Source organism: Pteropus alecto, unplaced genomic scaffold, assembly GCF_000325575.1.
Source record: "Pteropus alecto unplaced genomic scaffold, ASM32557v1 scaffold98, whole genome shotgun sequence".
NCBI lineage: Eukaryota > Metazoa > Chordata > Mammalia > Chiroptera > Pteropodidae > Pteropus > Pteropus alecto.
Window position 1 is genome coordinate 11,111,822 of NW_006443570.1, and position 25,858 is coordinate 11,137,679.

Sequence of the window (25,858 nt, forward strand, 5' to 3'; positions counted from 1 at the left end):
GACAGGGCCCCTCTGTGGTTCCTTCCTACCTGCTTGCCTCTCATCAGCACCTCGAACAGCTGATGAGCCAAAGCCCCCCAGAGATTGGCCAACATGGCGGGCAGGATGTAGAGCCCAGGGTTCAGTCTTGAGCTTCTCCCAATCACCCACACCAGCCCACAGCTGTGGCAAAACCTTTGCACAACTCACTGTTGTTGAAGAATTAGAGTTCTCTCTGGAGGAGAGCAGAGCTCATTCTGAGTTCTCTTTAGGGGGGACCCTGGAAGGAAGGCAACCTGAGTTACCGTGGCTTCCAACCTTCTATGATCATCTGGCTTTCTGAGGACTGGAAAGTGAAGCACGTTCGAGGATCATGCTATTTTTTAAGTCTCTCTTCTTTATGAGGTTCACTATACTCATCTCACAGGTTTGGAAACTGAGGTCCAGGGCATGGTGTGATTTAACCCAAGTCATGCAGGGGGTCAGGATGCTTCTAGCGCCTCCTCAGCGACTTTCCCTCTCAAAGGAGAGGAGCCCCTGCTGAAGATAAGGAGATAATATCTGGAGCTTGTGAAAGCGATTGCTAAAGGGGCTGTTTCAAGAGCAACCGTCTGGCAGGTGGCGTTGGTGTGGGAGGAGGAGGCTGTGGAGGGCGTTGGGGTTGGGTTTAGGCAAGGCATGGGAAATAGAGAGCAGGAGACAAAGATACTTGAAACAGCCCTCACGGGAGTCTGGAGCAGATATGAGGTCTGCACTGAGGAAGGGATGAATATGTCCACCTGAAGCAGACTGCAGGATGCAGTGGGGGTGATTCTGGAGCTGAGCATGGAGAGATTAGCATGGGTCTCCAGCCAGACCAGGATGGGGTCAGAGCAAAGGGTGAGCACGGCTCATCCAGTGGAGGGAACTGCAGGAGGAAAGGCAAGAAGATGTGAGAGGGCATGTCCCTTGGGGGAAGATTGGCTAGGATGTTCTACCATTAGGATATGGAAATGGAGGCTCAGCCGAGGTCACACGGGTAGTGACAGAGCCAGGTCCAACCCAGGTGGCCCTGAGCCCACTGCAGCAAGCCTCCTCCAAGGAAGTACTGCGGATCAGTCCCAGCATTTACACCTACTACTCAGCACACACCTAAACTACTGATAGGCACTGAAGAAATGTCTGGAGAAGCACTAAACCCCAGACAGGTCCTCAGCTTTCACGGAGGCCTGCTACCGTTGCTCTGCTGGGTGCTGTACATCTCACAGTGTCTCCCACATGGTCCCGTAAGGTAGCTCACTTAATTTTCACTGTCAGGCCCTGCCCCAGCCATCACCTCATCCTCTCCTGACATCTTGGAGAGTGCTATTATGGATAGGGAGTAAGAGTGAGGACCTGAATCGTTAATCCTGCATCATTCATCCATTCGACAAACAGTACGGCAGACCCGGTTTCTGCCCTTTCGGAGAAGGAGAAGAGCCTTTCTAATCATCGGGCCCAAGTCCACTTTAGGGATGTGGAAACTGAGGCCCGGGGAGGGGAGAATGACTTGCTTGAGACACACAACTAGTTAGTGGCAGGTGTAGGCCCAGTCTCCTTCTGAGACGCACTGTTCCTCAGTCATCCAGCAGATATTCACTGAGCAACCTGGGCTCTGAGAGAAACACATCAGTGAACTCAAGAGCAAAGAGGGTGGGAATGGGGTGAGTGGGCAGAAGGAGAGAACATCCCATCCCGGGCTGGTGAAGGGTGGGGTGGGGTTGAGTGTTTCAGTCTCGGGACTCCCCCCAAAACAAGAAGGAAGTTTCAGAGCCCCACCTCAAGAGGCTGGGTTTCTAGGGCCCAGAGCTCCCTTCCCCCACCCTGGGATGGGATATAAAAGTCCCTTCCCAGCTACATCTAGAAAGAGCAAGAGGAGAGGTCAGCTTGGGGTCCTCTGGGTGAGAAGCAAACGAGGGACCCCACCCGTGTGTAGGATATGAGTGTCCCTCATTGCCCTGCTGTGGCTGGGTGTCTCATTGTAGAGATGAGGCTGTTTCTGGCCCTGGCAGGTGTCCTGGTCACACTCGCCCTGGCCCAGCCCTGTGAAGCCACTGCTCCAGGTAATAACAAGAAGAAGGGCAATGGAGGGGGTTCAGGGGGGCTGTGGCTTCACTGGACCCTGAGTCCCCTTCCTTCTGAGCAGCCTCCCCCAGAGCAGTGGAGACCTCGGTCCTGTGGAACTGCATAAGAGAGGCCAAGCTGCTGGTGGATACTGCCTACAACCAGACTCAGATAAGGTGGGCCTGGGTCTGGGCTCTGCATGGTCCTGGGAGGGTCCATGAGAGAGGATGGGCTCCAGTCAAGGTTATTTCACCATGATTCTGCCCCTGAGCACCATGGAGGCAGTGCCATGTTGGTAAAGAGTCTCCCTTCCGTCCATCCTTCTGTTTATACTGTCCCAACCGGTCACCGGTTGGGATGGGGCTCTGCTGGGTGGGTCTGCTTCCTTTGTCCAGCCCTCCCTCCTCTTCTTCTGGACAGCATCAAGCAGCGCCTTCACAGTGGCTCGGCCAGCCCCATGGACCTCCTGTTCTACTTCAAGCAGCCTGTAGAGGCCACCAGGACAATCGTTCAGGCTGCCGATTATATGCATGTGGCCTTGGGGCTGCTGGAAGAGAAGTTACAACTCCAGGGGTCCACCTCCTTCAACGTCACTGGTACTGTGCTCCCCAATGAGCCCCAGGGCTACCCTGGCCTGGCAGTGGAAGGAAGCTAGGAGGGAGAGGCAGGGTGCACAGCCTTGGGGTGTTGGGAGGGGAGAGAATAAAGAGATGGGAGGTACAAACAGACCGGCTCAGGAAGGAGCTAGGTTCCTGGACCCATGGAACCTGCCTACCTGCCCCCCACCCCCACCCCCAGACATGTTAACAGAATCCCAGCTGTGGCTGCTGTCCAAAGCCAGCGGCTGTGCTCCCCGGGACCAGGTGGAGAAATGCAGTAACGAGTATCGCACCATCACCGGGAGATGCAACAACAAGTGGGTACCAGGGGCTACACCTGAACCGGGGTGGGGAGGCGCCTCCTTTCCCTCAACAACCTCTCCCCACATGCTTAGTAGTTTCCAGGCCTGGAACTCTGCTGACCCAAACCCACCCACTACTGCAGGAAGAGACCCTGGCTGGGGTCCTCCAACCAAGCCCTAGCTCGCTGGCTGCCAGCCGAGTATGAGGATGGGCTGTCGCTCCCTTTCGGCTGGACCCCTAACAAGAGGCGCAATGGCTTCCTCCTCCCTCTTGTGAGTTGGGGCTGAGGGTCTGGAGGATGCTTGATCTCTTCTAAACTCAAAGAATGAAAGCACAGCCTAGAGTCAGCCAGACAGGGCTGGAATCCAGGCTCTCCCACTGGGTGACTTTGGGCAAGGAATACAGCTGAGTCTCAATTGCCTCATTGTAAAAAGGCAGTAAAACCTGCCTCATATTGCTGGTGGGAATATTAAATAAAGTCCTTGTTATAATTATCCATATAGGATATAATCTATTAATGTTAATCATTATAGTATTGTTTTTTTCTGAAAGAATTAGATTCAAAGTATCTTGCTAAATGTAAAGGGCTATCCACCTTAATCTAGCTATATCTATTGATCTAAGATATTTAATGTGCATCAATTGATCAATTTTCTATTCATGTCAATATAACAATCTGTCATCTAACCACTGTCAACATCTATTTATTAATTTTTCTTCCATTGATGCTTTCAGTTCTCTATTCATTCTTTTTATATTTATCATTCATTACCTAGCAACTAGTCCATGCATCTATTAGTTCTATTATCCAGTTATCCATTAGTCTACAAATTGCTTTATCGATTTGATATAACAGCGTCTCTGGAAGTACAAGCAGAGTCAACCTGGCCTCTTCCGTTCTCTTTCCTCCTGGAATCCTCAGGGGCCAGGCCAGAGACCATCCTTCTAAGAATGACAGCCACAGGGGAGGTGTGACAAAGTAGGGGAGGGGAGAGGAGGGCAGGAGAGGAGGAGAGCCTGTGTTAACTCCAGCAGGGGTGACCTGCTGCCCCTGAGTCCTGGGTTGGCTCACACACCTTGCGGGGTCTGGGAGCTGACCTATCTTCCACCAGGTCCGGGACGTCTCCAACCAGATTGTGCAGTTTCCCAGAGAAAGGCTGGTGTCCGACCCAGGCCGGGCCCTCATGTTCATGCAGTGGGGCCAGTTCATTGACCATGACTTGGACTTCGCCCCCGAGACTCCAGCCAGAGTGGCCTTCACTGCAGGTGTTGACTGTGAGAAGACCTGTGCCCAGCTGCCCCCCTGCTTCCCCATCAAGGTACCCTCAGCCAATCGTCCAAGCCTCTGGCCTCTACCCGAGGCAGAGAGCTGGGGTTGGAGATCTGGAGACTTAAATATCTTTAAGGAGCTGTCTGTGAGGCTGGAGTATCAGAGACAAGAAGCACAACCTGGCATAGACTCCAGTTCTATGTGTGTTTGAGAGGTGGAGGTGGGGCGGTCTGCCAGGAGGCTCAGTGCAGGCTGCGTGGAAGAAGAAGCAGTTGAGGCTGGCCTTGATCCATGGGTCTCATTCCAAAAGCAGAAGCCTCTGGGCTGCTGTTTTTGGAAGCCTTGAGGGTCTCTTGGTTCTCACCCTTCTCTCCTTCGTGAGGTGGTCCCAGGGCCCTGCAGCTCTCACCAATTCCTGGGATCAGGTTGTGAGCAGAGCGCTATACTTCAGGCAAGGATGGTATGGAACACTAGGGAAGAAAGATAGACTGTAGGGAGCAGAGCCTCTGATGGGCGCGGGGAGGGGAACACATGTGCACACACTAATACATGCACAGCCTCACACCTTCACTCAACCTTAAAAGGTAAGACCACATCTATGGGGTATGGCATGTGGGAGGCGTGGCGCATGAGGGCCCCTGGCTGGCTCCTTCCTGTTGCAATCTCACCCGTTCTTCAAGCTCTGGTTCAGGGGCACCTCCTCCGGGGAGCCTTCCCATATCTTCCCATTACACCTTTCCTTTTGGCTTTTAGATCAAGCATAGCAAATGGCACATCAATTTAAAGTTACATTCTTTATGTGTGTGTCTATTTTCAACTGAATTGCCAGCTTCCTGCAACCTGTCCTGGGTTTTGTCCATCTTCATAGTCTCCGAAGCACCCAGCACAGAAAAATGCTTAGGAAATATCTGTTGAATGGAATGGAATGGAATGGAATGGAATGGAATGATGGCTCCTGGCTCTTCATGTCAGGAGAACTAGATTCTAATCCTTTCTCTCTCACTAACTAGTTGTCATTTTTCCTCTCTGAGCCTCGGTTTTCCCACCTGTAAAATAAGGATCTAAGGCTTCATCCATTTCTAACCTTCCATGACAAAGTACTAAGGACATTCACACTGACCTGGTGAGCAGTGTGAGTCTGGATGAATCAAGGAGGGCTTCCTGGAAGAGGGGAGTTTTGAGCAAGTTTTCGAAGCAGGCAGATGTGGAATGACCAAGAGGAGTGGGCCTGCTCTTAAGGGGCCCTAGTGTCACTGGCTCTTCTTCTACCTCAGATTCCATTTAATGACCCTCGAATTCGGAATCAGCGTGACTGCATCCCCTTCACGCGCTCGGCACCCTCATGCCCCCAAAACAAGAGAAACGTCCGAAACCAGATCAATGCGCTCACCTCCTTCGTGGACGCCAGCATGGTGTACGGCAGTGAGGTCTCCCTCTCCCTGAGGCTCCGCAATAGGACCAACTACCTAGGACTGCTGGCTGTCAACCAACAGTTTAGAGACAACGGCCGGGCCCTGCTGCCCTTCGACAACCTGCACGACGACCCCTGCCTCCTCACCAACCGCTCTGCGCGCATCCGCTGCTTCCTGGCAGGTAAGACTGGGGACAGGTGATGTCTTCCAATGATACAGCCAGTCCCTGGGTTCCAGGTTGAGAAGCCATGGTGGGATGCTGTGGGGATACATGGCTTCAGAGCTCAGTATTAGGCACACCATAGCACAGGTCTGTGTGCAGTTGTCACAGAATCCGTAAGGTGTTAGGAGTCCCTTTGCTGGCCCAGTGTGTGCCTAGCAGTCACCACTTGACTCTCAGTGATAAGGGGCTCACCGCGTCTGCAGCGCTCCTGTTCATCTCCAACAACGCTTGCGAGAAGGGTCCCCTAATTTTAATCCCACATCCACTTATTGTTGTTCCTCATGCTTCTGGAACTTGGGAGAAGCTGTCTCTCACACAGCAGTAGCCTCTTTCATTACCCAAAAGTAGCTTTTACTTCCACCTAAGTGTTTTTCTTCTCTGGGCTAAATCTCTTTAGGTTTTTAATCCCCGCCCCCACCCCCAACCCCCACTGGTACTGGTACCTCCTTCCAGATGCATAACTTGAACTCTCCTCCGGGCCTTTGCCCCCAAGTGCTGGTTGTAATGATAATGGTCATCATTTCTGGTTATTTAAAATATTTAAATGTGCCATCTCTAATCCTTACAGCAACCCTGACAGGAAGCCACTATCAATCTCATTTTACGGATGAGAAACTGAGGCTCAGGGAAGATAGCTAATGTGCTCCAGAGCACAGAGTTCCGATGGCAGAGTCCACGGTGGGAACTCAAGTCAGTGTGGCGTTCAGGTCCATGCTCTTTCCTCCCTACTCCACTGCGTTCTTTGCAGAGTCGGCTCCAGACCCCTTTTCTAAGGATTATATATCTCTTTATTCCTGGCAAGAGTAGCATGCACCTTTGGGAGAAGTCCACTGAAGAGATTAAATAAGACCTTGTACAAAAGGGCTTAGTTCAAAGCCAGCAAATGACTGTGTGTAAGATCCACCTTCAGGAATTTACTTTTCTTCCCAGCTTCTAACAGAAAGTCTGGCTATAGGAAGAGGCTCTGCCCGACCCTCCCTCTTTTTGGGCTCTGTGGGATGAGCAGCATGATAGCAAGTGCAAAGCTGGGGAAAGGTCCGGCCCTCGGTAGAGAACAAGTAGATGGATGCAGTTCATGGGATAGATGAGCTCACGGTCCCAAAGTCAAGGTTCCTAGAGTCATTCGGCTTCCTCCACCAGCTGTGGATCTGGTCATCATCTTGTAGAGTTATTAGGCAGCTGCCCTGTGCTTTCCTACCTCACCCCAACCTGTTCTAGTCACTTAGGGATCCAAAACTCCACTGTCCTCCCTCTCCTGGCCCGTGCTGGGGAGGAGAGAGGCAGTCAGTGAGCAGCCTCACAGCACAGCTGAGGAGATGGAGGTCCAGAGAGGGCCAGGAGTTTGGCCCAGGTCAGAAAATCCTCCTTCCTCTCTCTAGTCCCCAGAGTTCTGTCTGCCCTAGCAGAAAGACATTTCTCTGGGAAAGGTTATGGTGACTCTGACCTTGGGGTTTTCAAGGTGACCTCAGATCAAGTGAAACCCCCAAACTGGCAGCCATGCATACCCTCTTTATGCGAGAGCACAACCGGCTGGCTACTGAGCTGAAACGCCTGAATCCCAGGTGGACTGGAGACAAGCTGTACCAGGAGGCTCGGAAGATTGTGGGGGCCATGGTCCAGGTAGGGGGTCCTGGGTCCCAGCATTCCCTAGAAGACAATCTGGCATGAGAAGCAGTCTGAGGAAGTGGCTTCCACGCTCCTTAACACATCCTCAGGGATGTGCCTCAAGTCAGCCAGGTCCAAGTGATTGGGGGTATACCTGAGATCTGACCTAAACCCCCAATTCTGCCACTAACTCACTGTGTGACCCTGTCCATGTCACTCATCCTCTCTGGGTTTCAGTATCTCCACTGGACAATGGGAAATTAATGTTGCCACATTTGACATGGGGACAATCAAGAATTAATATATCTGAGCAGCCCTTCAAAAGCCAAAGGTCTGTCCAAAGGCAAAAGAGTGGGGTGGGCAGCCACAAAGGTAATTTTCTCCTACCTCTTCTCTTCCAGATCATCACCTACCGAGACTTTCTGCCCCTGGTTCTGGGCAAGGCCCGGGCCAAGAGAACACTGGGTCCCTACCGGGGGTATAGATCCGATGTGGACCCTCGTGTGGCCAATGTCTTCACCCTGGCCTTCCGCTTTGGCCACACCATGCTCCAGCCCTTCATGTTCCGCTTGGACAGCCGGTACCGGGCTTCAGCATCTAACTCACGTGTTCCGCTTAGCTCCGTCTTCTTTGCCAGCTGGAGAATTGTGCATGAAGGTGACCAGGTTTTCCAGAGGCCAGTGGGAGTGGGGGTGGGGAGCACACCTTACCCCAGGTGGGCCAAGCCTACTACTGGGAGGCCAGGCTGCTGCTCGGGCCACTGCTAATCCTCTCCTCAGGACAGTGAAAATAAGGCAGGTGTCACCAAGCCCCTCAGTCACAGGCCTCCCATCCTCTCTGGGATTAGAGGATTTCTAAAAGGGGAGGACACTCATGTCAGACAGGCGGCTTGTGGGCCTAAAGGAAGCTTGCCCTATACTCCTTTCAGAAGTAGGGGTGATCCCTTTTCTTGCCAGCTCCAGCTCCTTTCATGTCCACCCAGGCCTCTGTTTTCCTGGTACAAACATTATAGGATATAAGCAACTGGCTTATCCAGCTCTGAGCTACCTTGGCATCCTGTGATGACTCAAGGGGCTTCCCAGTGGCTGGCTGATCCAATCTGTGCTGCTCACATTCTCCACCACCAGGTGGCATCGACCCCATTCTCCGAGGCCTCATGGCCACCCCTGCCAAGCTGAACAGTCAGGATTCCATGCTAGTGGATGAGCTTCGGGACAAGCTGTTTCAGCAAGTGAGAAGGATCGGGCTGGACCTGTCAGCTCTCAACATGCAACGCAGCCGAGACCACGGCCTCCCAGGTAAGGGGGCCGCCCACCTCTCCTCTCAGGCTTCACTTGGACCAGGGCTGGTGGTGGGGTGGGGGAGGGTGCTTCAGAGAAGACACTTGGTGCCTTATTTCTCACTGGGACTGTCTACTGGATGTACTGTGGTTCAGAGGCATGCAAGGCCAAAGCTGATGCAATAGAGCATTCTGGGACACCTTTCTGCTGTTTTGCCACATCTGTTCCATCTGTTGCTCTAGCTCTAGCTTTAGGTTCACAGCAGGACCAGGACTTGCGTATGGGAACTGAAAATCCCATCGGGATTTTCCAAATACAGAGAAACAGCGGATTCAAAATGCAGGGAAGAACTCCATTCCCACCACCTTGGCAAGTTCCAAGGAGGAAGGCTAAAGTTCCAGGGGTGGAGAAAATGGCTCCTGGCTCTAAGTGAAGAGGCAGGGAACAGGGGGCGTAAAATTAAGCCTGCTTTGGCTATTTGGTGAGGACACAGAAAGCATTATCCCAGGAAAAAAGAAAAATTAGGCACTTTGCTAGGAACTTTCATGGATATTAACTCATTTAGTCTTCCCAATGACCTTGAGAAGCAGCTACTACAGCCATTTTTATAGATGAGGAAATAAGCTCAGAGACAGCCAGTAATTTGCCCAAAGCCATATAACTAGGAAGTAGTAAAATATGAGTCAAGTTCAGAATGTCGTTCTTCCCCTTGTTCAATCCACGATGCTAGGGGAAGGCTTTGGCTGCTGCCTTGCTCCTCTCTCCCTCTCCCCACTTTCTCCTTTCCTGTCTAAATATAACCCGAAGCTCCGTTGGCCTCAGCTAATTTTTAGCTGTGTTATAGCAGAGTGGAGGGAATTTCTACTACTTACCACAGCACTTGGCAGGCATACAACAGGCACTCGAGAACCTTAGTTTCCTTACACTTGGGTGCTCTTGACAGATCAGAGCTGTGGGTGCCCCCTACTGGAGAAGTGAGTTTGCTAGCCGCCCAAATTGCCACACAGTTGAGTTTCTGCTCCCCCCAATACCTGTTCCCTGCAAGCCATTTCAGAAATATTTTCCTGATACTAGCTCTTACACTCTAATCCCTTCCCAAGTCCAACACAAAATTTGGAATTGGAAGACCTGGCTTGAACTCCACTTAATAGTAGAGTAACCTTGGATAAGTCATGGTTGCTTAAGCTCAACAAATATCCATTGATAAAATGGGGGTTACAAAGGTGTGAGGATCCTGAGAATAGTCATACAATAGCGCTTAGTAATGGTTGAACACAATAAGGTTTTTCTTTGTTCAGCTGGGAGATGATGTTTGTGAGTTGTAGTTCAACGGACGATGTTGAGCTGTTTCCTCAGGTTATGGCAAAGCCATCTCCTATACTCATAGTCCCATCACGTCATGTGGCCTGACCCTGGTGTGGGATCCTGGCAGCCAAGAAATCAGCACGGCTGGTCTTTTGGAAGTTTCTGAGTAGGTGAAAAATCTCAGCTTTATTGAGATATAATTAACATATAGAATTCACTCATATGAAGTATGTAATTCAATGACTTTAAAATAGAACTATGCATCATTCACCGTATCTAGTATCAGAACATTTTTATCACTCACACAAGAAACCTCATAATAACAGTCAATCTCCCTGCCCACCCCAGCCCCTGATAACCAATCCACTTTCCGTCTCTACATATTTGCCTATTCTGGATTTTTCATATAATGGACTCATACAGCATGTGGTCCTTCTCTGAGTGAACTTCATCCATGCTTTTTATTTGATTTGTTCACTCCTTTCTTCATTCATTCATTCTACAAACCCAATTGAGGGTCTCTTATGTTCTGGGTACTAACTTATTTGTGCCTAATTAATGCATATGAGCCCAATAATATCATTTTGGTTCTGAGTGTTGGGTTACAACAGCTTTTTACACTGGGACAAACTTCTCCGTTTGGTGCACACAAGGCATGGTTGTCTGCTCACACGGAAAATTAGAAAGCAGTGGTTTGATCTTTGGAAGGTACGGGGCCTCTTCTGCCAGCCGGGCTCTTGTTCTGCCCAATATTGCCTGACCACAGAGCTGTCTCAGGAGAAATTATGGAGAGAAGCAGAAGCTAGCAGGGAGACAGCAGGGGTAAGCCTGAAACTGCCTCTGCCCTCTTCCCCTCAGGGTACAATGCTTGGCGGCGCTTCTGTGGGCTCTCCCAGCCTCGGAATCTGGCAGAGCTCAGCCAAGTGCTGAAAAACAAGGGTTTAGCAAGGAAGTTCCTGAAGCTGTATGGGACACCGGACAACATCGACATCTGGATTGGGGCCATTGCAGAGCCTCTTTTGCCAGGGGCCCGAGTGGGGCCTCTTCTGGCTTGTATTTTTGAGAACCAGTTCACAAGAGCCCGAAATGGAGACAGGTAAGTGACCCGACCCTAAAGAGATGAGCCCCAGAGGAGGGTAGAAAAGCACTAACATTTCAAGACTCAAAAACGGGGAAAAGTGCTTTTATTTTTAAGCTTTATTTCTTCCAAGTTCACAGGATCTGAGACCAGGAGGCTCCTGGAGAGCTTGGTCAAAGGGAGAAAGACCACTGACCCAGGAAGGTTGATACTGCCTGAGCTAGAAGCATCTTTAACCCTGGAGACTTGTCAGGCTCACTGCTCCAGGCTAACAGATCCCAGGAAACGGGCAGAAAGCGTTTGAGACCTGACTCCTTGTTTGAATTTGCACTTACCTTCATTCATATTTATCCCTGGCCACTTAAATTACTGTGCATTTAATACTGGGCAATTTACCTGACCACTGAGTTGGTTTCTTCACTTATAAAGTGGGAATGATACCTATTTTGCAGGAATTTCATGACAATTGAATGAAATAACGTATGTAAAGTACTTGGCACATAAGTGCTCATTATATGTTAATTCCTCCCCAACCTTCGCCCTTATTTCTTGACTGTCGGTAGGTTCTGGTGGCAGAAATGGGGTGTTTTCACCAAGCGACAGCGCAGGGCCCTGAAACGGATTTCCTTGTCTCGAATTGTGTGTGACAATACCGGTATCACCACTGTTTCGAGGGACATCTTCATGGCCAACACCTACCCCCAGGGCTTTGTGAACTGCAGCTGCATTCCCAGGTTGGACCTGTCAGCCTGGCGAGGCAAATGAGGCTTATGCAGGTAAGGGGAGGCTCTCCTACAAGGGTGCCGGGCCGAGTCAGGCCCTCACACCCTTCCCCAAACGGGACAGTTGAGTCCTCTTAGGCCTCTAAGCAGGGACAACAGAACTTATCACTAGAGACAGGGTACCCTTTCCTAGTGGCTTGCCAGCATGCTAACTTCTGGGCTGATAATCACAGGGGCTAGGACTTTGGGGGTGATTAAGAAGGATCCAGCTAGCCTTAGCTTAGTCATCAGCACCCTGAAATAGTGTTATTTCTGGATGCCCAGCAAGTTCCTCACTTGCCCACTTCTGCTGCTTCTATAGGAGTCCATCCCAAGTCTCTGACCTTGGAGGCAAAGGAATCTGGTGAAGACAAGGCTACCCTCTCCCCCTGAGCAACATTATCCTGCTGATGGTTTTGCTGACCACAGCTCAGAGCTGGTTCTTTGGCTGGGAGTAATAACTAGGGCACCCAGCAGCAATGACCCTACCTGCCTTGGGAGCCAAGCGAGAAGGTCTTGAGGCCAATGCAAGAAGTCACCTGGAGGGTTTCCAGCCACTTTCTTCTATTTCCCAGCCCATCCCCAACCACAGAGTCCCAGACTAAGCTACCCCATAATCCTCCTCGGGAGCCTGCAAGCAGGACAGCATGATCTACTTCTGCCAATGAAGCACTGCTGAGGGCAGGAGCTGGTTTCTGTGTGGGGCTGGGGAGGGTGTGACCTCAGTGTCATGCTTTGCTCCAGATGTTTAAGAGAAGTGCTGCTAAGACACATCTGGCACTCATCTCTAAGCCTCTCCCGGGGACTGAGTTAAGAAAATCAAAAGAAATACTCTAGAGTAGGAAAACGCAGAAAAAGGGAAGGGAAGCGGTGGTAGGGGCCCTGACTTTAAAAAGAATATTTCACCCTTGCCAGCAACCTGAGCAGAGAAACAGCTGACAGAACATCAGTCAGTATAAAAAGCTTTATGTACAAAAAATACAATAAAAGATACCACCCAGCTAGCAGAAAGGACTGGGCACTGCCTTCAGCCTTCATTTATTCCAGAAATAACTGTACCTCGGATGCAACAAGCCCCAAACAGTAGGACGACACTACCCTGGAGAGACGAGGCTGAGACTCCTGGGCTGGGAATTCAAGATCTATCTCATTTTCCTTCTTTCTGGAGCCTCCACTTGTAGAGAGGTTGTGGAGAAGGAGGCACCTGCAGCCCACTGCTGAGATAGAGGACAGAACTAACCATGGGGTCATCCCAAACTGGTCTCAAAACAAAATAATCCATCTTGGTGTGATGTCCACTTGCAGTAGCTGAAACATGAATATGGAGGCCACAGGGTCTCTGTGGCTTTATTGCCGCATGGCAGGGAGAAGACCCTGCTGAAGACTAGGCAGAGGGGCCGGCTCAGGGGTCTTCGCAGCGGGTCTCTAATAAGAAAGATGAGGAGGTGAGAGAGCACTGGCTCTAGCTATCACTTGTCTTGTCCTCTTGCGTGGAAGGCCAGGGTCACAGCAAGCTAGGAGACCATCGTTCCCGAGGGACTCACGAGGTCCTGAGGAAGGCTTTCTCGGGCCTCCTGCATGCGGCGCCGGGCTCGATGGAAGGCCTCTGTGATAGAAGCAAATACAGCAGTCAGCTGCCACAGTGTGGGGGGCAACACAGCCCACGCTGACCTTGGGTGGCCAGCTAGGGTGTGGGGGGACAGGGGAACCTACCCAGCACATTGTGAATGGAACTCTGCTGGCTAAATCCTTCCAGACGGTCCAACACACTCCGCATCTTTTTCCGGAGAGAACTTGACTCCATGAAGGCCCTGCAGGGGAGCGAGCCACATGGCCAAGGCTGCTCTCCAGCCCTCAGGATAAGGAGCCCCAAGGCAGAGGGCCAGGGTCACTCACCTGGACTGCTGCAGGCAGTGCAAGCGGAAGGTGATACTACCTGTGGTCTCTGTGCGGAGCCCAAAGCGGCTCAGACGCTCTCCCTGTGGCATACCATTAGACAGCATCAGGTGTCTGCAGGCTCTAGACCCCAGGCACCATGCTCACTCCCATTCTTATCCCCATTCTTAGGGAGAACAGTTCTGTTGGAGAAACCTCATTCTAGCACCCAGACTCCATCACCTCAAGGCTCACACAGGGCTCCCAACCGTAAAGCAGGGAACATTCCAACTTCATTGAGAATAAGCTTCCTATTGATCCTCCTACCTCTGGTTACTGAGGCTTCAGTGATGGGCTGGAATGAGGGGCTGGTTATTCTGACAGGGACCAGGGGAACCCGCAAAGTACGCTATTTTCCAGATGTCTCCTACGATAGCAGTGTAGATATTTGTACCTGATTTAAAATGTGGCCATGACTTCTAGTTTAAGCCACAGGAAGGAAGGGGCTAATAATGAACCAATAAAAAATTAAGGGACCTTAACCCAGATCCCACTTTCTACAGATGAGACAGGAACATAAATTCCCAGAACGAAGTCTCCTCAGAGACAAAAATCACCTTGAAGTTTCCTGGTATCCGCAGGTAGGAGAGGTCCTCCAGTTCTAGAGAACCACCAATGAAAAACCTCCTCAGCTCAGCCACCGTGCCAAGTTCCATGGGTCTCCATGTGGAGACTGTCAGGGTGTGTGAGCCTGTGCAAGAAGAGAAAAATGAGGGTAGGGCCAGAAAGGGCATGTGGTCCCTCACTGACTCCCCAGCAATGACACAGGCCTAGCCACAACTACGACACTTGGGCTGGTGACGGTCTGACCTCTGGTGAATATTATCATCATGGTGGTTTAGGACACCGATTTGGAAATCAATCAAATTCAAATCTCAGCTCTGCCCATTGTTACCTGTGTACCCAGGACAAGTTTCTTAACCTCTCTGAGCATCATTCTCATCTAGCAAAATGGAAATAACAACAACACTTACACCTCACAGAGTAGTTGGGAGAATTAAATGAGAAGCACTTAGCATAATGGCTGGCATACAATAAAGGACAACGGCTACTGTTTCAAAATGAACGTCGATCCACTTTGCCATGCAGCTTCTCCCTCAAGGCTGCGAGTCAACCAGAGGAGCAGGGAGCAGATGCCACAAACACTCAGGCTGCTTAGCTTCACGGAGTTAGCTGCAGTTTCACTCAGTCGTCTCTAATGGAGGGGGGACATTCTTCAGAAGGAGCAAGGAATCTTGCAAGTGAACGGCTTCTAATTCCTAATTATCCCTACTTCTCACTGGAAGATGCCGAATCTTTTGGAAGTGCTGGTCTTGTTCCTAGGAGCTAGGGCATGTGAGCCACATGAAGGACAGGGACAAAAGGTCACCTGGGGTGGCGGGCAGCACCACAGCCGCGTAGCCTTCCACACGGTACCTCTGCCAGAAGTCCAGTGAGAGGACCTCACAGTAGAGCACAGGCCACTCCGGGAGAGCATCTGGGAGCAAGTGAGAGAAGCAGCCACATTATGGGAGGCCTTCGCCAAGAAGACGCACAGCCTAAGGAGACACAAGGCCTAGGAGAAAGCACTGAGCTACTCACCAGCTGATTCATCCTTGTGTAGAAAGGAGGCCTCAAATGTGAATGGATAGGAGAAGTAAGCCACCCTGTCCTAAAAAAGAGTGTCATTTTATACGCGGTGTCATGGTGTGGGCAAGGCCTCACGTGGAATTTGTTCTCCCTGTGGCCAAAGACAAGGCTACCTTCCCAAGGGAAAAGGAAAAACTGTCACCCCAGGTAGGAAATTAGAGGCTGAGAGGTGAAGGGACACCCCATACAAGTCGCTCCTGTTATCAGAAAAGGAGCGAGAGGGCTCCAGGACGGGGCAGCTCTGAAGAGCCCACAAGTAAAGGTCAAACCCAACTCTGGAATCTCCCGAGAGGGCGTGGCTGTAGGCCTGATAAATCTTCAGATGCCACCCCAGAATCAGAGTCTTGTTCCCTTCCAGGCAGGTAAAGGTCAAACCCAACTCTGGAATCTCCCCAGAGGGCGTGGCTGTAGGCCTGATAAATCTTCCCACCCCAGAATCAGAGTCTTGTTCCCTTCCAGGCACCCCTCTCATTTTTCCATACCATTCCCACGGACTTGGTGGCACAGGTCTGTGTTATTCCTGAGAGTTGTTGGAAAGCTGGGCTTGACCAGTCTGAAAACCAGAGACCATATATAATAAGTTTGCCTGGCAGGAGGGCAAGCAGTTGAGAAAAAGATGAAGTTCCTTCATCCATTCACTCACTCATTCACACAATCAATTATTCATTTAACATTTACTGAGTGTCTACTATGTGCTATGACCAGTCACTGGGTATCTCGGTGACCAGATAGAAAAGATCCCTGTCTCTCATGGACCTAACATTCTAGTGAGAGGGAGACTGACCAACCAATAAGAGACTATCAATGAAAAATGCTATACTGAAAACACAACGGGGTAAAGAAACTGGTGATGAGGAGGTTCATTTAGATTGAGTAGTGAGGGAAGACATCTCAGAGGTGACCCTTAGGCTGAGACCTAAACCGAAAGAACCAGTCGTGCAAAGATATGACAGAAAGGGTTTCAGACTAAGGAAATGGTCCTGAAAAGGCCCAGCCTTGGATATTCTAACAGTTTAAAATCAACAGAAGATAGGAAATTAGCCATGAAGGTTGATGACCCACCAACGAGAGAGAAAAGAGGAGCACGGAGCCAGAAGCCAAGAGAAGAGTTTCAGTGAGGAAAAGTGAACTGTTTCAAATGCTTCTGAGAGGGCAAGGAAGGTGAAAGCAAAGAAGTCACTATAGGATGGGACAACTTGGAAGTGATTTAGGGCAGGAGTTTTAGGGCAGGAGTAGGGTAGGAAGCCTGACCCTGGACATCTTGGAAGTGATTTATGACCTTGAAAAGAACAGTAACAGTTTTAGGGCAGGAGTAGGGTAGGAAGCCTGACCCAATGCCTCTAGAAGAGTTATAGAGGCTTTGGGTCAGGCTTCCTACCCCCTCTATAACCATAAGAATGGTTATAAAAGGAGAGACTTACGAATATTACTTACTAGTTGGTAATTCCACAAAGAAGTGGACATAGAGATTGTCGTACTCATAGCCTTGAGCTGAAACTAAGAAAACAGGATATTATTTCGGCTTATTTTCTCATCACCCTTGGCAGCCACCCAGTCCTGAAGGGTCTATACAGTTCTGGAAGAAAGTCCCTTGAGTACCAGGAACTCTCTTTTTCTGAGAAAGACTCATGACTGAGTTTGCCAAGTACTGCAGACAACCCAAGGCCTCCACTGGGGCTGGGTGGATCACTTCACAGCTCTAACACAACACTTGCCCAAGCATCAAGAGATCTCTGTCCGGCAAGACACTTACCTATCTCTCCATTTACAAAGAGCCGAAGGGCACCTGGGGCAGTCTAAAGAGAGAAGCGGGAAAGATCAGGAGGCCTGGAGGGAATCGGCACTTCTGCCTGTCTGCAAATCCCCAGAAGACCTGATATTGGATGTCAGATCCATCACTATCACATTTCCTCCCCACCCTTCCACTTCACAGATCTGTTTCCTTCATTTCTAAAATCTGTAAAAAAGTACATAATGTAAATGGTGGGGAGGACAACTCAGTATGGAAAATTTAGGAAGCCACAACAGCGGCCCTTTGGCGTGCAGTGGGAGCCCGGAGAGCCCTGTTCCCTTTAGATGGCCAGGGTCAAGACACTAAGGAGTCTACTGTTTTAGTTGTTTGTGAGTCCCATCTTATCTAACTTTTTAATGCTGAACATCTACTGCTAATGCAATATAAAAATAATTAAAGTTAATTTTTTAGAAAGAGAGAGGGAGACCGGTGGATAATTCTATCCTTGTTTCCAGATCTAGAAATGGAACTCCTGGAGTTTTGTTTTGTTTTTAAAGAACCAAACTATCTGACAAACAGAAACAACACCTATTCCCTCTCTATGAGGTCCTCAGAAAAAGTATCCACATGAAGAGTGAGGAAAACATTTGTCATCTTTATATTTACTTTTAAAATTAATTATAAAGTAATACATGAATGCATTACCACTAATAAAAATTCAAAACTACCTAAGTTTTAAAGAATAGAAAGTAAATATCCCTGACATATCTCTCACCACCCAGGATTCATCTGCCATCTCTCAATCCCACCTTCTCCCCAGAAAAAGCTACCCATAGCACTCAAGCCTTTCAGGCCTTTTTCTATGCATTAACCTACATCAATATGCAGCATTTTAAAAACATTGACAAGGACTATCCTCTAAGTGGCCTTTTTTACTTCCTTTGACACTGAAGAGTATGTCTTGGGGAGTTTTGAGAGGCACTGTTACTCAGCCACAGTCAGAATGCACTGGCTGGACCCAGCTGGCAGTGCTGCAGGAAGCCCAGTACTTACCATCTCAAAGTCAGTGCCCACCAGGCTGCTGAGATATTCCTTGTGCCGGCCATAGAGCTGAGGAAGGAAACCAAACCAAAACTCAAGATGTGACCCAAGCCAGATCAGGGTTTAGTTCTGAATGGGAGGGAGAAAAGAAGCAATAATGGGAAATGCCACAGAGAACTGGACACTTAAGCATCCCAGTCACTGACATTTTAAAGTGAAGCACGGAGGCTGTGGAGTCCACTGGTCTGGGACCAAATCCTGGCTCTCACACATACAAGCTACATGCCCTTGGGCAGACTGCTTAGCTTCTCAATCTCTGTTTCCACATTTATAATTGTAATAATAAAAGTATTCACCTCAAAGCGTTGTTTACAGAGTAAATGAAATAAAGTACCTGCAGTACCTAGCACAGAGCATGGTAAGTGTTCAAATAAATGGTCATGATGATGATGTTCTAATATGATCAAAAACTTGAGTCTGATATGCCAGCAGTGCTGCCTAAGTCAGGAGAGAGCCATTAAGAGCAGACTTTGCAACTGCCAACATCACCCTTGGGCACGGTTTCAGCTCCCAGGTGCTGAGCTCACCCCTTCAGCACTTAGAAAGAACTAGCTCTTACATCCTTGAACACACGCTGTTCCCGCTCCTCCTCCTCTGGCTGTGCAAGGGAGGACACATTGTCGATCGTATACTTCCACAGCTCCTGCTTCTCCTCCTCAGTCTCAATTCTGTAAGGTCAAAGCCACAAAAGGACCAACTCTGATAACAAGAAATGGCACCCTCCAGATCCAGCTCAGGGATGAGCCATCCCTGGCCAAACACCTCACTTAGAGTATATGATGATGACGGTGGTCAGAATGCTGACCAACCAGGAGAGGGAAACAAAATGGTAAAGCATAAAGGGCACCAGACTAGACTCAGAGAGTATAGGTTCGAGGCCAATAAAGTCACAGTGAAACCCTAAAGCACGACATCCCTGGCACCAAGTTCGCTCACCTGAGTGAGGAATGGACAGGTGGGTCTAGGTAATCTCTAATTTATAGTTCTGTGATTCTAGGACGTAGAAGTGAGGGACAGTTGGCCAGAGGAAAAGACCTGGCTGAGTTCATCTCACCCTATTCTGGTTAGCCCCTACATTCGGCAGCACAGAGAATTATTTTCACTTAACTATACTGCTAAAGCTATCACTTTCAAATTGGTGTAGTTACACATTTTCTGAGAATAGAATCCCCAGTCTCCTAGGGGTCTATGAACCAGAATAGAACATGAATCACTGCCTGGGAATTTAAAAGTTAGATGAAGGGCTTTCAGAGCACCTCCTCAACTAGGGGCAAGAAGTGAAGTCCTTTCTTGCTCTCACCTGTAGGGTCCTTTGAGGCCAGTAAAGTCAGGTTTTACTGTGATCACTCCATTGCTGTCCACTTTCAGAGTACAGAGGACATGTTCATACTTCTTATAGCCAAGCCTAGAAACCAGAAAATCAACAAGGTTCAGGATCACTGGTCCCACCTCCAGGGTAAGAGGAAGGGGTATTCAGCCCATGGCAGGGGAAAGGACAAAGCCTATAGTGAAAATTATCATGGTAAAATACTTTCCTTGAGAACAACTATGAAGAACAAAAAGAAGAAAAAGTCCTTCCCTCCCATATACCCCTGGATGACTATAACAGGTGAGTGATGGTTAGTGAGAGGAGATATGATGAGGATCTGAGCAAGGCAGTGAGATGTTTCACTCACTTTCCATAGGGGCCCAGGTCTGCCATGATGTGCATTGTCTGAAGAGGGGTGTTGATGACATGGTTGTTCTTGACAAACTCTTCTGAGGGTTCCCAGGTGACAATTCGTGACTTGAGGATGCCACCCTCCCTGAGAAATAACACAGGAAGGGTCACTTCCCTGGAACTCCCCTGAAAAGCCTGAAGGAGGAACACAGGAGAGCACGGCCAGGTGGGGGCCTACTGTAGAATGGGAAGCTCGAGTCGGTGGGCATGCCGAGCACTCTGGCATGGAAGGACCACAAAGGCCATCCCTCAGCCCCCATACACACTTGCACTCACATCCCTCGCCTGTCCTGACGTCGCCGCCTGACATTTGCCATTCGCTCAACCAAGAATGATGGTACCTCCCTGGTTGCAGTGGTCATTCTCTGACAGTGCTGGGAAAAGAGAGCAATCCTGTGTAACCCAGCTGGTCAGGGCCACACAGGACCAAGTACCTGAAGGGAAGTCTTCCTCCTGAAACCTCATCCAGGACCTGAATCTAAAAGGTGCAGGCATCTCACAATTGTACATGCTAATGGAGGGGAGCAGTGGCACAAACAACCCAAAGAAGATTTCTACCATCTTTGGTTTCCCCTAAGATTTTAGCAGCATATTAACCTTCACAAATGATTTTATTTATGCTAATATTAAAATGAGTCTGCAATCTCTGAGCAGATACCAAAGACAACTTGGGTGAGTTTGCCTGGTACACGTTGACGTTAACTAGGTAGTTGGAAGTTGTCAAACGGGAGACAAGTATTCTGTGTAAAATGCTCACATGGGAACTGAGCATTCAATGTAATTTTATTTACTTTTCCAAAACAGACAATCCAAATTTTATATGCTACCAACCCACAGCTTTCCTAATAAAAACATCAGTCTTTCAAAAATATTCACTTAACACAGGCTCCTTGTGGAGATCTACAAGGTTTTAGACAAAAATCAGAAAATATAGGCTCTCCTCTCCGTCAAGGAGTTGAAAATCGCACTGAAAAGATAGAACATGTCAGGCAATGACTGAAGAAAATGTTAAACAAGTCCACCAAGGTATGTTGACATAATTGAGGCAAACCAAGGACATGAGCCATTCTCTATGGATGTACTGAACTCCTCTTCAAACCCATATATGCTCCAGAGTTTTGGCTGATGCCCTTGGTGAATTTTACCTAGATGGTTCTAGATTACACTCCCCTGTCTTACCTCAAGATGTATGGAAGAAGGCAAGCCGAGTGGCTGCTTCTCCCAGTTTGTAGTCTGTAAACCTATCTAGAGACCCTGCTAGCAACTACAGGCCCTCCAGCAGGTGGAGAAGGGAGCAGCCGCCACACCACCTGCAGACTGTGCCAACTCTACTCCAGCTTGGCTGCCAGCAGCACAAGGCAGTTCCTAGACAGGCTCTCTGTCTCCCCTTCACAGGCTCCTGATTTAACACACGGAATCCAGGGAGGCCAGAAAGCTCAGGGAGGCAAAGGAGAAGGAAACTATGGGACCTTGGAAAGAGCAATACCTCCTCCAAATTGGTATATCTATCAGAGTCAGTGTAGGTAAAGATTCGGCGGTTCTTCCTGCCACCCGAATCCTCCAGCTTCAGGATCTCTAGACGGTACTGATGATCCAAAGGGCTCTGACAGGCTGCTTCATTTTGGTACAGATCTACTTCAAACTGAGGTCACAAAGAAACAGAGATCTACTGAGAATATGTCAAACTTTAGATTCTGTAACTGTTCAATTAAAGCAGTCCTATAGAGTTGATACAATTGGACACATCTTCATAGCCAACTCATTTATCTAAACTAATAGAGGGCAGGGGATCCAAAGAATGCTAGAGCTAAAAGGAACCAGAGCGATGGTTTAATACAACTCTGTTGTTACAGATGGCATGTGGCCCAGAAGTGAAAAGTGCTTCACCCAAGATCATAAAACTGGGTAGTAGTAGCAGTCACTATGTTACACTGCCCCTGTAAACACAACAGGGAAAGCTAGAAGCTTTCTGGAAATCAGTTTGGCTATATGTATCAAGAATCTTTCCCCGCCACCATCCCAGTGAAGGTGGACCAGGTAGAGGTAGACTGAGTAGACAAGTGGCAATGGCTCACCTGGCTAAAGAGCTTCTCCTGCCACCCAATCAAGACTTCCTCCTCTTCATCTTCATCTGGGCGGTGTCCACCTCCAAAGACAACAAAGTGAGTCAAATGTTTGAGCCAAACCACTTCTAGCTCTGTGGTTAGTTATAACCAAAGTCCCTGCTCGTATATTTGCCACAAAAGTAGTTGCAGTTCAGTGATTTATTAAGCATTCACTCTAGAGAAAGACTGGAGAGGCTATATATATACTGAAGCCAGGATTAAGATCTAAGGAATCTTAATCACTACTCTAATTTGAATAAAAGAACATGATACCTTCCAGGAATTATTTAATCTAATTCAGTGGCAGAAGCTGAAATTTGGATTTGGCTAAATAGCTCTTCCTCAATCCCAATTGTCTACATTTGCTAAGGAAACTCTGGCATTTTTATCCTTACTATTCCTGAAGCCATATATCTAGAATCACAAACACTGTAACCCTAGGAGACCAAGTATCAGGAGAGAAGAAGAAAGGCAAATAAATGATTATATAAAGAACCAAATCTAGTACACTCCTAGCTGAGTATGCCTTTTTCAGAAACATATGCTTCACAAGCCACCAACCCACACTCTTGCCCAGGAATATTTTTTAACAGTAACAACAAAAGCAGAGACTAGAGGCCTAACACAAGTACACTGTCCTCTCTGTCTCACTCTTCTGCCTTCCCAGATAAGAAAAACTGCAAGAGAACAGCGAATGTGCACATTTTTCAAGTGTACTACAATTTTAAAATTGTTTTAAAAAGTATTTATACGTATGCTTAGAATTTGGAGCATATTTTCTCTTAGAAAAAAAATGCCATAAATGGAATTTAGAGAGGAAAAAAAAGGAATTTAGGTTGCCAGGCACATTTATTATATAATATATCTTGATGGCAGGAATCATGTCATTCAATTTTCATACACAACATAATATAGTAGTAAATTGCCTAGGATCAAATCCTGGCTTCAACATTTACCAGCCATGTGCCCTTAGGCAAGGAACCCAACCTCTCTATGCCTTTTCTCAGACTACAGCCCTGGGTCTACCCTGTCTTAAGAGGTTACTACCACCCTAGACGACTCTCAGATCCCCATGGGGTCACATCACCACCATACACCCACTGGCAGCTGGGTGAGGACTAAAAGTGGCCAAGTCTATGAGGTCCTTCCCACGCTGGGCAGCAGGCTGGTATTGGAGGAAGTTGCTTGATGTGATTCTTTGCAGGTGGACTCTGTAAGGAAAAGAGAATCCCAAAATACTTGTTACAAGACACACGAGAGCAACACGGAGCAAAGATGGGGGAAACAAAACACCTAAGAGGGTGGGGCTACCAAGGTTGCAGGCAACTGAGGGGAAGTGAGTAGGGCGCGGGGTCCTAAGGGAAGAGTGAAGATGAGAAAGTGTACTGGGGATCCAGGGCTCGAGGAATTTGGGAGGGGCAGGGACTTGAAAGGGCTTGGGTGGGTCTGGAAGCTGCGAGTGAAGAGGGTTCCGAGTAGTGAGGGGAGACGCAGAGAGACCGTGGAGGCAGTGATCAGGGTTGTAAGCGAAGTCGGGGCAGCCGAACACAGCGAAATTCAGGCTCGAATTATCTGAGAGCATAAAAGCATGGGGCTCTGGGGCGATGCGACTACCGGAGGCGCAAGTTGCGCACGGGGTCCCGGGAGCGATACACAGCCTCCCCGCTGTCAGTGTTCCAGACAGTCTCCGCCATGACAGCTGCAACGCGCCGCGACAGCGCCGGAAAGCGCACCGCCCCCAGTTCCCCCGGCAACAGAGACGCTGGGTACCGCAGGCGGTGGAGGCGCTGCGCGCGCAATCCTCAATTACCAGCGCGGCGCCCAGATGCCAGTCCGGTGCAGGCCCCGCCGAGGCTCGGCTCCGACTTTGTCTGGGGTCCTGCGAAATCACCGCTTTCTACATGTGCGAGAGAACGCACTCGCACCCAAGGCCGACTTGATGCACTTTACAAATGAGGAGACTAAGGCAGAGCCACTGGCCCCTTTCATACAGATTCAGACATGGTTATAGGGACTAGACCCGGGTGCCGTGAATCCTGACCACTACTTTTTCCACACCACACTGCCTTCTCCTGAATGCTCGAAAAATTTAGCCTGAAAATCGGTGGACGTGACTCACAGAATGTTTCCATTCTTCCTAGAGGAGTCACGGAAGGTGATGGCACTTACTCAAACACGAAAATATATTCTTTGACGGAAAAAAAAAAAAAAAAGTGTCAGAAATTTTATTTCTTGTGTTGATATTCGTTAAGCCAGAGAAAGAAAAAACAAGGAAGCTAGCAATAAGGAACGGAAAGATGTTATTAAACTGGTTTTCCCTCTGCGTGTTAGTTCCAGATTTTTAAGGCCTTGGATACTGCACTGGCCTCCTGAAAGCCAACAAAGTGCCATTCAGAAGTCATAGTTCATTGGGCATCAAAGGCAGGTCACATCATAACCTGGAATCTGGCTCCCTGGCATCCCCAAGGAAGTGTCAATTGTTATTAGCCTTTGACATTTGCTACTCCCCCAGAGTAAGCAATTGTCCCGGACATTGGGATTCTTATGCCAATATGATTATATGGCATTAGAAACCTGGGCAACATAGCTGCTGCTGTGTCACACAAAGAACTCACCATAATAGTAGAACCATTGTTTAGAATCCAATACAGTTGAATGCTTTGTTTGTATTGTCCTTAATCCTCCTAAAAGCCCACTAAGTAAGTATTGTTATTCCCATTTAATTGATGAAGTTAGTGAAGGCCAGGGTTTAAAGAGCTTGCTAAAGCAGAATCCTAGGAAATGGTGTAAAGAGCTGGGATTCTAGCCCAGATTTGAGGCCAGAAAACCTCCCATTCTATCTCGAATTCTCTCACCTACCAGTTTATTCCACAAGAGCACACAATTTACAACCTGGGAAATAATTATTTCGCAAAATGAAACCATGGAGGCAGAATACTAGCTCTTAAGAAATGGTCTTTCTAATTTTTCTTTTTGAAGTAGTGAATAGACGACACTGTGTCACATGAACAACAAACAATAAAGGTGGAGATTGCATCAACAGTTTGGTTTTATAACTATATCAAACTTATAGCAAAGTCAATTTGATATCATTGTAAGCAAAATAGGGTACTATACCACATAGTATGGAAATAAAATTTAAGGGTATACGTAACCATAATTGAATTATTTTTATACAGGTTAACTAGATTTTTATGTTTCTCTTTGTCTACTGGTATCTATAAATCAGTGTTTTTAAAACCGGAATCCATGAGTGGTATTTATGTGTTCTATGAACTCTTTCCTAGAATTTTATGAGAAGCATTTTGTGGAAAAAATTTATGACTTTTATCAGATTCTGGAAGGAGTTTGTACCCTGAATGACCTGATTCCCACTACATTTATATACTGACACCTTGTTAAAAGTCAAAAGTTAAGATTACATATCATAAGAGCAAAATCCATTGTATCATTACCAGCAACCCTTCCACACTCATCCCTAACCAAGATGGTTCAGAGCTGACATGTACTGTGTTCTCCCTAAAATAACACCATCATTTGGAGAAATTTTTTCGTTTAGAAAACACTTGCACAAATAATCATGAAGGGTAACTATTATTGCCTCCATTTCAAATATTTATAAACCAAGATATTAATTAAATTTCTCATAGCCTTATGACTAGGAAGCATAGAGCCTGGACTTACATTCCAGAAGTTCTGACTCAAACCTATGGGCTCTCCTTTGAACTGTGCTGCTTCA

The 25,858-nt window shown here is 48.3% G+C and overlaps 2 protein-coding genes across 5 annotated transcripts; one reads left to right on the top strand and one right to left on the bottom strand.

Moving 5' to 3' along the window:
• Positions 1 to 1,888: 1,888 nt before the first annotated feature.
• Positions 1,889 to 12,780, top strand: EPX (eosinophil peroxidase). Its single transcript, XM_006924870.3, has 13 exons — positions 1,889 to 2,060; positions 2,144 to 2,237; positions 2,482 to 2,657; positions 2,860 to 2,977; positions 3,106 to 3,235; positions 4,076 to 4,282; positions 5,508 to 5,826; positions 7,328 to 7,488; positions 7,875 to 8,130; positions 8,601 to 8,771; positions 10,917 to 11,154; positions 11,700 to 11,912; positions 12,220 to 12,780. Exons 1-12 carry the CDS (start codon positions 1,937 to 1,939, stop codon positions 11,899 to 11,901), a joined length of 2,196 nt encoding a protein of 731 aa, XP_006924932.1. The 5' UTR covers positions 1,889 to 1,936; the 3' UTR covers positions 11,902 to 11,912; positions 12,220 to 12,780.
• A 119-nt stretch (positions 12,781 to 12,899) lies between these two features.
• Positions 12,900 to 23,879, bottom strand: MKS1 (Meckel syndrome, type 1). 4 transcript variants are annotated; one of them, XM_006924871.3, is made up of 18 exons: positions 23,734 to 23,879; positions 23,221 to 23,330; positions 22,090 to 22,160; positions 21,501 to 21,656; positions 20,291 to 20,388; positions 19,971 to 20,099; positions 19,595 to 19,699; positions 18,854 to 18,962; positions 18,247 to 18,303; positions 17,215 to 17,257; positions 16,896 to 16,958; positions 15,944 to 16,014; positions 15,414 to 15,483; positions 15,202 to 15,309; positions 14,390 to 14,523; positions 13,794 to 13,876; positions 13,611 to 13,708; positions 12,900 to 13,503 (listed from the first exon to the last, which is right to left on the bottom strand). In XM_006924871.3, exons 1-18 carry the CDS (start codon positions 23,811 to 23,813, stop codon positions 13,412 to 13,414), a joined length of 1,677 nt encoding a protein of 558 aa, XP_006924933.1. In that variant the 5' UTR covers positions 23,814 to 23,879; the 3' UTR covers positions 12,900 to 13,411. The 4 variants fall into 4 exon arrangements, with proteins under 4 accessions (XP_006924933.1, XP_024897574.1, XP_024897575.1 ...); XM_025041806.1 differs by having other exon boundaries at positions 23,731 to 23,832; XM_025041807.1 differs by lacking the exon at positions 23,734 to 23,879 and adding an exon at positions 23,431 to 23,692.
• Between the last annotated feature and the right edge of the window lie 1,979 nt (positions 23,880 to 25,858).